The 12,004-nt window shown below is 36.6% G+C and overlaps 1 protein-coding gene across 6 annotated transcripts in view; it reads right to left on the bottom strand.

Moving 5' to 3' along the window:
* EPB41L4A (erythrocyte membrane protein band 4.1 like 4A) overlaps positions 1-12,004 on the bottom strand; it is a 255,704-nt gene that overhangs the window by 14,472 nt on the left and 229,228 nt on the right. For 5 of the 6 annotated variants that reach the window (XM_025924337.2, XM_086683617.1, XM_086683457.1 and 2 more), the window contains one exon: positions 9,197-9,316. In XM_025924337.2, coding sequence (XP_025780122.1) covers positions 9,197-9,316 — 120 coding nt within the window. Of the gene's footprint in view, positions 1-2,935; positions 8,025-9,196; positions 9,317-12,004 lie in introns of those variants that run through there. The other variant, XM_086683662.1, reaches the window with a different exon arrangement.

Below are 12,004 nucleotides of genomic sequence, written 5' to 3'. Positions count from 1 at the left end.
GTGTGAAGTGGTAGGAGACAGAGTTCTGATGCAGTTGCTGTGGAAAAGCCATGCTGAACACTGTATGCTTCAATTAAGACTCCAGAAAGGCCAAGCTTTAGGAATGGGGATGAAGCCTAAAGTAAAAAAACACATCCTAAACTAATGAAAAAGTCTAAAAAGTCCCACACTACCAAAGCATAAACCCAAGCATAAAAAATAAGATTGAAAGTAGCCACCAGTAATTTAGCCACCTGCCTGAACAAAATTTGACTCTTTAAAGAAAGACAGCATAGGGGCGCCTGGGTGGCTCGGTTAGTTAGGTGTCTGACTTCGGCTCAGGCCATGATGTCATGGTCTGTGAGTTCAAGTTCCACGTCAGGCTATGTGCTGACAGCTCAGAGCCTGGAGCCTGCTTCGGATTCTGTATCTCCCTCTCTCTGCCCCTCCCCTGCTCATGCTGTGTCTCTGTCTCTCAAAAAAAAAGTGAATAAACGTTAAAAAGTAATTTTTTTTAAAGAAAGGCAGCATAATCCAGACCTCCTAATTAGACATCATCTAAAATTTTCAGCATATATGGGGTGCCTGGCTGGCTCAATCAGTACAGCATACAACTCTTGATCTTAGGGTTATGGGTTCGAGCTCCATGTTGGTGTAGAGATTATTTAAAAATAAAAGCTTTAGGGGCACCTGGGTGCCTCAGGCAGTTAAGTGTCCAACTCTTGGTTTTGGCTCAGGTCACAATCTCATGGTTTGTGAGTTTGAGACCCATGTCTACTTGGGATTCTCTCTCCATGCCCCTCCCCTGCTTACTCACTCATTCTCTCTCTAAAAATAAATAAATAAACTTAAAAAAAATAATAAAATCTTTAAAAAATAAATTTTCTGCATACAATAAAAAATTATTATATATGTAGAGAGATAAATATAATCATAATCTAAAAATAATAAAAGTAGTCAATAGAAACATTTTTAAATGTGGGAATTCATAAACAAGAGCTTTAAAACATCTTGTAAATATGTATATGACAACTTCTAGGAAAATATGGACATAATAAATGAATACATGGGAAATCTCAACAGAGAAATGAAAACTATTAGAAGAACAAAAGTAAAAGTCAGAGAGCTTTAAGAGGAGACTGGATAACACAGGGCAAAAAGAATTGACTAAGCTGAAAACAAGTCAACAGAAATCAAAATTTAAAGGGGAAAAAATATTTTATAAATGAACAAAACCTTAGTTGCTTTTGGGACAATATTAAATGGTCTAGCATATATACAATTTGATACCCAAGAAACAGAAGACTGAATGGGTCAGGAAAAAGAATTGGAAAATATAATGGCCAAAAGTCTCCTAAATTTGGTGAAAAACATCAAATTACAGAAACATAAATAATAAATATAAAGATGACATTTAGCTATACCATAGTCAAACAAATAAAAAGATAATGAAAAAAAATCATAAAAGTAGCTGGTGAAACAAAAGACAAATTCCATACAGTGCCTATGGAATGAAGATAGACTTATCAGAAATGACAGCAACCAGAACACAACAGAACAATCTCTTTAAGTGTGAAAGAAAAAACTATCAACTTAGAATCATATAGCTAGTGAGAACATCTGCTCCAAACAAGGGTAAGATAAAGACATCTTCACATAAACGAAGAGAATTCCTCATCTGCAGACTGGTACTACAAGAAATGCTGAAGGAAGGAAAATGGAATGTCAGACCTAGAGGAAGAAATAAAACACACTGGTCATAGTAAATATGTGGGTAACTGTATTCATTCTTTTTTGCTTATTTATCTTTGAGAGAGAGAGAAAAAGGGAGTGTATGTGCCTAAGCTGGGGAGGGGCAGAGAGAGAGGGAGAGAATCCAAAGCAGGTTCCACCCTACCAGTGCAGAGCCTGATGTGGGGCTTGTGGGCTTGAGCCCACAAACTGTGAGATCATGACCTGAGCTGAAATCAAGAGTTGGATGCTTAGCTGACTGAGCCACCCAGGCACCCCATTGTATTCATTTTCTATTGCTGCTGTAGAAAATTGCCACAAATTTAATGGCTTAAAACAAAACAAAATTTTTTTAATATGAAATTTATTGTCAAATTGGTTTCCATACAACACCCAGTGCTCATCCCAAAAGGTGTCCTCCTCAATACCCATCACCCACCCCCCTCTCCCTCCCACCCCCCATTAACCCTTAGTTTGTTCTCAGTTTTTAAGAGTCTCTTATGCTAAAACAACACAAATTTTTTATCTTACAGTTCTGTAGATCAGAAATCTGACCAAGGTCTTACTGGACTAAAATCAAGCTGTGACAGGGATGCATTCCTTTCTGGAGACTCTAGAAGAAAATCCATTCCCCTATCTCTTCCAACTTTAGAAGCTGCCCACATTCTTTGGCTCATTGCCCCTTCCTCCATCTTTAAAGCCAACTACAGCAGATTGAGTTCAAACTGAATAATTTTCACTCCCTCTTTTGTCTTTTCTTCCACTTTTTAAGAACCCTTCTGATTACTTTGAGCCCATTTGGATAACTCAGGAAAATATCCCTGGCAGAAGGTCAACTGATTAACAATCTTAATTCTACCTGCAACCTTAATTTCCCTTTGTCATCTAACATAAAATACTTACATGTCATGGAGGTTAAGATGTGGACCTATCTAGGGGGCTGTTTTCTGCCTACTACATTACTATAACTTTTCCCCCCTCTTTTCTTAATTTCTTTAAAAAACAACTAAACTGGGGCGCCTGGGTGGCGCAGTCGGTTAAGCGTCCGGCTTCGGCTCAGGTCACGATCTCGCGGTCCATGGGTTCCAGCCCCGCGTCGGGCTCTGGGCTGATGGCTCAGAGCCTGGAGCCTGTTTCCGATTCTGTGTCTCCCTCTCTCTCTGCCCCTCCCCCGTTCATGCTCTGTCTCTCTCTGTCCCAAAAATAAATAAAAGTTGAAAAAAAAAAAAAACAACTAAACTGTTTAAGCCAAGATAATAACATTATAATATGGGGCTATTAACATGCAAAATTAAACTATAAGCCAGTAGCACAAAGGAAAAAGAGAGGGAATAAATGGAGCTATGTTTTTCTAAATTTTACATAAAATATTACATAAAATTTTACATGCATTTTACATGAAATATTATGATATTAATCCTAAACACATTATGATAAATTAAAGAACCATACTGTAAGCCATGGAGAAACCACTAAAGAAAAAAATAATAAGTATAGGGAAGATGTTAATTAAAAGTAAAATGGAGAACCAAAGTATCCATTTAACACAAAATATAATAGGAAAGGAGGAACAAAGCAACAAAAAAGATAAATAGGAAAAAGAGCAAGATAGGAGGCTATTAATGTATTAATAATTATATTAACTGTAAATATACTAACATTCAATTTAAAAGGTAGAGATGGTCAGACTTGATTAAAAAAAAAAAAAAAGACCAACCATTTGCTGTCTACAAGTAATCAAAAGATGGACTCTAAATATAGAGACATACTTTGGTGGTGCCTGATGGCTCAGTTAGTTAAGCCACCAACTCCTGATTGAGGCTCAGATCATGATCTCACAGGCATGAGATTGAGCGTGAGGAACTCCGCACGGGGCATGGAGCCTGCCCGACATTTTCTCTCCCTCTCCCTCTGCCCATCCTCTGCTCCTGCATCCTCTCTCTCCCTCTGTCTCTCTCTCTCTCTCTCTCAAAAAAAAAAAAAAAAAAAAAAGACATACTTTGGCTTAAAATAAAAGAATTACAAGTACATAACATTCAGTGAGCATGAAAAAGATTTGTAATGGTTATATATATATACACACATAAGAGTTTGTGTGCCTGTGTGTGTAGTAGACATAGGGAAAAGAATATTACCAGCAAAAAGAAAACATTTCACTATAATAAAACAGTCAATTCCTCAGGAAGACAAAAAATAATTGCAAATATACCAGAGCTTCAAAATAACTTTAAGCAAAAACTGACAGAACTGGGGCACTTGGGTGGCTCAGTCAGTTAACCTTCCTACTCTTTATTTTGGCTGGGGTCATGATCTCGTGGTTGGGTGAGACTGAGCCCTGCACCGACACTGACAATGCAAAGCCTGCTTGGCATTCTCTCTCTCTCCCTCTCCCTCTGCCCCTCCCCCACTTGGGTTCTCCCTCTCTCTCTCTCTTTCTCTCTCTCTCTCTCTCAAAATAAATAAAAAGACTTTAAAAAACCTGACAGAACTAAAACAGATAAATTCATAATCATCTTTGGAAATTTTAACATCCCTCTCACTCAATGACTGGAGAGTAAACAAATTGGAAAAGACAGAGGCCATCAGAACACCATCAGCTAACTAGATATACTTGACATTTATAGACTACACCCAATGACTGAGAATACTCATTCTTCCCAAGTCCATCAGATCATTCATCATCATATGCTAGGTCATAAAACAAGTCTCAATAAATTTCAAGGGATTAAAATCTTACAGATTATTTTATCACAATGGAATTAAATTAGATATCAATAATAGGCACAACCTGGGTGGCTCAGTCGGTTAAGCTTCCAACTTTGGCTCAGGTCATGATCTCACAGCTTATGAGTTTGAGCCCCATGTCGGACTCTCTGCTGTCAGCACAAAGCCCACTTCAGATACTCTGTCCCCCTCTCTCTCTGCCCCTCCCCCGTCTCTCTCTCTCTCTCTCTCTCTCTCTCTCTCTCTCTCAAAAATAAACATAAAAAAAATCAATACTAATGAGATATCTAGAAAACCCCCTAATATCTGGAAATTAATCAACACACTACTAAAAAAAGTCCACCGTCAAAGAAATCACAAGAGAAATTAAAAATTATTTTGAATTACATGATAATGAAAACACTTATTAAAATATGTGACATATAGTTGGAGGGAAATCTGCAACTCTGTACTTATATTTAAAAAGGAGAATGGTTTGCAGAATGCCTGGGTGGCTCAGTTGGTTAAGCAGCCAACTTCAGATCAGGTCATGATCTTGCAGTTCACACAAGTTCAAACCTGGCATAGGGCTCTGTGCCGACGACTTAGATTCCGTGTCTCCCTCTCTCTCTGCCCCTCCACCACTTGCGTGCTCTCTCTCTCTCAAATGTAATAAAAAACATTTAAAAAAAAAGGTTTAAAATCGTTGTCATCTTAAGAAGATGAAAAAAGAATAAAAGACAAAATAAACAGAAATAAATAATAAAGAGTGGAAATCAATGAAATAGACAACAAAGAAAAACCCAAAGTTCTCTGAAAAGATAGATTAAGGGAAAAATTAAGAGAAATACAATCAACATCAGGAACAAAAGAGGTAATATCACAACAGATGTTAAAAAGACACTAAAGCATTATTATGAACAAGTTTTTGCTAAAAGATTTGACAAGTTAGATAAAATGAACAAAATCCTTTTAAAACATATATTACTCAAACTCACACAAAACAAGTAAAAAACCTGAATAGCCCAATTTATCACTATCTGTTTAAAAAATCAAGTTTATAATTTGAAACTTTCCACTAAGGAAATTCCAGACAGAGATGGTTTTACTGGTGAATTATATCAAATATTTAAGGAAGGAATAATGTTAATTTTTTACTTCACTCTTTCAGAAAATGAAGAAAAAGGGAACACTTCCCAAATTATTTTAAATGACCAGTAAAACCCCATTGCCAGAAACCTGACAAAGATACTTACTACAAGAAAATTATAGACCAGTGTTTCTCAACAAAATAGTATCAAATAGAATCCCACAATATACAGAAAAGATAATACATCATGACCCTGAGGGCTTATCTCAGGAATGCAAGGATGTATCATTCAAAGCAAATCACTGTAATTCTCCCACTAACAGCATAAAGAAGAAAACCCATATACATTCACCTCAGATGCAGAAAAAGCTTGTAACAAAATTCAAGATTCATTCATGATAAAAAAAAAAACCTCTTACACTAGAAACAGAATGGATCTTCCTCAGTCTTACAGCTAGCATCATACTTAACATATTGAACGTTTCCTCTATAGGAAAAAGAACAAGCCAAGGAGGTCTCCTTTCATAACACTTCTTTTCAAAATTGCAATACAACACTAAAATGGAAGACCTAGCAAGTGCATTAAGGAAAAAACAGAAATAAAAAGAAAAAAAAATAGAAATAAAGGGAAGTAGTCCCTGGTCACAAACAATGGGGCTGTAAATGTGGGAAATTCTAAGAAATTTTAAAAAAAAAGCTTCTGGAGATATGAAATCAATTTAACAAGGTTGCAGGATGGCAAGATACAATATTAATATCAAAAAATAATTTGTGTTCCTATCTACTAACCAACAATTGGAGAATAACATTTTTTAAAGGACAGTTCAGTACCATTAAAAATATTAAACACTTAGGGTTAAAAGTAACAAAATAAATGCAATAACTCTGTCCTGAAATCCAAGAAACACTGCTGAAAGTTGTTAAGAGACTTAAATAAATGGATGGTTAAGAATTTTCTCCAAACTGACCTGTAGATTCAGCGTAAGTCTAAAGTCTGTTTTTTACTTTTTGGTAGAAGCTAACAAGCTGATTCAAAAATTCACACAGAACTGAAAAGACCTAAAATAGCTAAAGCAATCTTGAAAAAAAAATTAGAGAATTTACACTGCCTGATTACTATAAAGCTACAGTAACCAAGACAACTTGGTGGCTTAGGGATAGACAACTAGATCAATGGCCCACATATAAGCAGTCAATTGATTTTCAACCAAGGCCCCAAGGCATTTCAATAAAGATAGTCTTTTTTGTAACAAATGGTACTGGAATAGTGCATAAACAACTGGAAAAAACTTCTCAATATCTACCTCTACCTCACACATACTGGACAATTAATTCTAGATGGATGACAGACCTAAATACAAAAACAAAATCTATAAACCTGCTAGAAAAAGATATGAGAACACCTTTGCAACTTTAGGGCAGGCCCATATTCCTTAAGATATAAAAAAGCCTTAACTATAAATGAAAACAAAATGATACATTGGTCTTCACTGAAATTTAGAAAGTCTGCTTATCAAAAGACAATGTTAAGAACATGATAAAGCAAACCACAGCCAGGAAGAAAATATACACCATACACATATCTGAAAAAGAACTTATATCCAGACTACATAAAGAATGCTACATGTAAATAATAAAAAGGAAACAATCCTTAATTAATCCTTAATTTTAATCCAATTAAAATGGGCAAAAACTTCAACACTAAAAGTGAAGATATATGAACAACCAAAAAGCACAGGAAAATGTGGTTAACATCATTAGTCATCAGGCAAATGTTAATCGAAACCATCATGGAATACCTCTTCAGGCCAAGTAGACTACCTAAGACAAAACTAAGTATCTGCAAGAATGGGGCAGAATTAGAACTCTCATTCATTGCTAGTGGGGGTGTAAAATGATACAGCCTCCTTGGAAATCACGGTGGTAGTTACTATTACATATAATATGGTTAGAAATATCCCTTAATCCAGCAATTCCACTCAGGTATTTATCCCAGGGCATAAAATAACATACTCCAGGGATACACTTGTATGAATATCTATAGCAACTTTTAACATAATAGCAAAAACTGGAAACCATCCATATGTCCATCAAGAGAAGAATGGATAAACAAATTGTGGTATAATCATACAATGGACTATTACTCAACAATTTTACATATTGCCTCAAGTAATGTTTTTTGACCTCCTTAAATTTTATATATAAAATTTTTCCTAATTTTATTTTACTTTTCCCTTTTTAATAAATGAAATTTAGTACTGGCATTTAATTGAATTTAGAATGTTTTAGAAATTATTAGAAAAATTAAACATGTTTTTTAAGATTTAACAAGTCACCAAACATTGTGTATAGAAAGTCCCTCATAGAAGAAGATTCCACATGGAAAGGTAAAAGCGTGATTACAAAAGATTTACCCGTGAGTATGTTGCATCCTGATCTTGGGGATTCTGTGCCTTTGGGTTAAACTGTCAACAATGAGGTCTTGATTCTTCCAGTTCTAAACCTCTATTTTATAATGGAGCTGGGGGAAGGTGGTATCCAAGACAAAGGAAGCTTTTTATTAACTTCTGCTTTAAATTGAATATTTTAATTAGGTTCCACAACAAAAACATTATGGAGCAATGAATAAATCTGTAAGGGAGTGGTACACTGCATAGTGACAACTTGCAAATTTTTTATTACAAAAGAAGCAGACATCACTCAATATGATGTACTACCGATAAAAGCAAACTCTAGGATACCTTCCAATTAAAAAGTAAGCATCTAAGACTAAAAAGCATCCCTTAGAGTCACACAGGGTTCTGAGGTCTATCATCTAGAATCCTCTCCTGGCCTCTGTTAACTTGAGCTGCACCCTTCTGCCTGACTCCCTGGAAGCCCCTCACCTACCTACAGCTTGTCTCTGCATCCACTCCCTGGCATCCTTCCACCATTCTGAGACACTAATCCCTTCCTCCACAAATAAGCAACACCAGACAACTAACCACCTAAGATCACAAAGGGATGGGTAGTTAGTCCCAGCTCACTTTCAAAAGGTAAGCTTTGAGAAGGGGTGTGGGGATGGAGATATCTAAATCTGGATGATGCACACATTTAAAAAAAACATAAAAATTTTATCAGCTCAAAAGAAAATTAATCTGGGGGACTGGCAATCTCATCATTACGGGTAATTGTGCTCACACATGGCATTGCCTAGCAACAGAAGGAGCAGGCAAATCCCAACATTGGGGTGTAATGAATCACTCACTGACTACTGCTCACAAATGGTAATTTAATAGGAAGATATTCACATCTGGTTCAATCTCAAACAAGACTTCAGAGAATTCTGCAGACTCCAATTGAGAGAAACAGCAGGTACTTCACCAAGAGCCAGGCTCCAGAACAAAGACTACGCCTACTTACTCGGTTGAATGTATGCTTTGTTTAAAAACAAAACAAAACAAAATAAAACATAGTTTTGATAGCCTCGTTTCTGACATTTTGTTTTGGCACTTCTCCAACTTCTATGGCTTCAGATATAGTTAATGAGTGCCACAAACATAAGAAGGTAAATATGACAAACAAACAATGGGACAATCATGGTTGAACTACAATCACTTTAGACCTCAAAGAGACAGCCCAATCTGCCCAAGAATCTGCATGCTACTTCAAGCTCAGTGTTTTTGAAGAAAGCTACAAAAAGAATCCACGTACGAGCGAGATCTATGTCTGGATCGTCTGTTGTTGGGGTCCGCCTGATTTTTTTCCTTTTGTCTCCTTAATACAGCTTCCCACTGAGGCGCAGAATCAACCATATCATTCTCCTGACGTATTCTGAAAAGAAAGACCATTCATCTCAAGTTAATATTCACACATGTGGTGCTCTAGTTTTTGGTTCATCCTAAACTTGGTTTTAAAAGTTAAGAAGTTATCAAATAAGTTATTGAAAACTTATAAAGAAATGAAAAGTTATTCAAGGAACAGTTTTATTAAAATCACTTAAAGCTAAGATGTATTAACTGGATTAATATATCCATAAGTAGATAAGTGTATACACACACATAAAAGTCTATTAGAATATTTATACATAAATATGGAAGTATATATTAGTTTCAAACTTCTATCTTTGGCTTAAAAGCTTCTAAGAAATAGGCATGTCAAACAAAAACCTCATTTAAAACATATTTAAGGTTTGACTAAAGAAACAGTTAGTGTCTGCTATAGAGCCATTCTAAAATCATGAAACAAAATATTTTTTAAATGTACTAACCAAAATAGCAATAAATAATTTTACTTTGAAGTACTCTTAAAATTTCACACTAATTGTCAAATTTTTCATGAACGAAAGGTGCCAGATACAATTCCCATTTTTAAGACAGAAAACCAGAAGTACAAGAAGCCACAAGTGGTGGCACCGTGTGTTAGCCGCTGAGCAGGTACATGCCATTCTGATGAGGGCAGCCTCACCTAGCCAAGAGGCAGGCAAGGTTCAACACTCCTGCAGACAGGGGCCAGGCAGGGAATGTAAACAAGGGAAAGGAAAACCCAGGGTGGCAGCTACTGGGGGATACAGGCAGCTGCCATGTGAGATTGGACAGTGTTTCCAAATCCTCTGATTTTTTTTTTAAGGATAATCCACAAATTTGGGCTTTTAAAGTGAACTCTTCCAATTTTCAAGTGCTGACAACCAATTCTGAATGTTCAAATCCTGTTTGAACCTAACAATGCCTATCCATGCACCACACTGCAGAAGTTTTGGATTTTTGGTGTATCAAGTCTTTCTTGCTTCTTCTTCTTTTTTTTGAATAGTTTGTTTAATGTTTATTTATTTTTGAGAGAGAGAGACAGAGTGTGAGCGGGTGGGGGCAGAGAGAGAGACACAGAATCTGAAGCAGGCTCCAGGCTCCAAGTGGTCAGCACAGCGCCGACATGGGACTCAAACTCACGAACTGTGAGATCATGACCTGAGTGAAGTCAGACACTTAACCAACTGAGCCACCCAGGTGCTCCTGTATCAAGTCTTTCTAATAACAGAGGTAAGGTGTTGCAGGGGACAGGTTGGGAAGAAGTATTAGTTAAAGCAATCCTGTCTGAAATGCACTGCAATGATTCTATGAAGCCATGGGTATTCTCTACAAAAATCAAACACCTGTTATTTGAATATTTAACTTAAAGTTTTTGTTAGTTCTTCAGGAAGTTGCTCTGGAGTATTCATTTCACACGCTGATGCTCCCAGGGTGTGGGACAGCAGCATGGAACTGTAAGGTCATCATCACAAAACTGTGACTATATGAGAATAACTGCTTCAAAAAAAAAAAAATGAGAAGAACAGACAGACAAGTCTGGAGACATTTTCTCTCTCTTAACAGATGCCTTTTGGTCGCCCTGTGAACAGCACCTAGTACAGACCATGGGGTGGATATCTAGATTTGCTTATAAATGCAAATCAGTAGATGGGTGACAAATAATTCATTTCACAAATAAGTTAAAGACAATGATAAGCAAATTCAAGTTAAAAACTATAGTAGCTTATGAAGAAGAAACTATTTAAATCTCTCTAGATTAAAGAGAAATTGTGTTAGGTAAAAAATTATCTGTAACACACTTCAAGCCTTTGAACTGTGTTTCCTCACTAAAGCTTTCATTTCTAATAGGCTGTTATATGAAAATTAACAGGATACAGTGATGCCATGTTTCAGATTCAGAAACATAGTTCTCTCTCTCACAGCATGTACAGAGGAAATTAAAATTGAATATACATTGCTATAGACTTTAATATTAGAAATTTCTAGGGGTACCTGGGTGGCTCAGTCAGTTAAGCATCTGACTCTTGATTTCAATGATCTTATAGGTCGTGAGTTCGAGCCCTGTGTTGGGCTCAGCACTAAAAGTGTGGAGCTTGCTTGGGATCCTCTCTCCCTCCCCTCTGCCCCTCCCCCACTCTTTCTTTCACTAAAATAAACATTTAAAAAAATTAGATCCAAAGAAAAATATGAGAATGTATACTACTTGAGATTATAATTATTATTCTTTGAAACAAACATTCCCACTTGAAAATGTCACATGCATATACATACACACACACACACACACACACACACACACACACACACACACACACGTATATGTATTTTCATAGCCAGAACCTACAATCTCTGAACCACTCCATGTTATCATGTGACAGTCCAGTGGGGGAACAATTCTTGGACACTCCCAGGACATGAGGGACCCAGAGTTAGGAAGAGACACTCAATGGGAATATGTCAGGCTGGCAGGAGTTACTTCCCCTCCCACAGGAACCCACACCTCAACTTCCCAGAAAAACACATAAAACCCAGGTCTCCTAACTCCTCACCCTGGAGTCTTTTAGACCATAGCTTCCATTCTAAGCCAATTTGCTGCACAGTTCATGGGCAAGACTAAATTTCACAATGTTAAATTTTTTTCACCAGGATGTCAGCATCTTTTAATATTTTTCAGAGGTCAAGCCTACCAGCATGGCAAATATACTTCACCCAGAGG

This window comes from Puma concolor, chromosome A1, assembly GCF_028749965.1.
Source record: "Puma concolor isolate L17-30 chromosome A1, mPumCon1.1.hap2, whole genome shotgun sequence".
Classification (NCBI taxonomy): Eukaryota; Metazoa; Chordata; class Mammalia; order Carnivora; family Felidae; genus Puma; species Puma concolor.
Note: the sequence above shows the minus strand (reverse complement) of the source record. Positions and strands in the feature narration are given on the sequence as shown.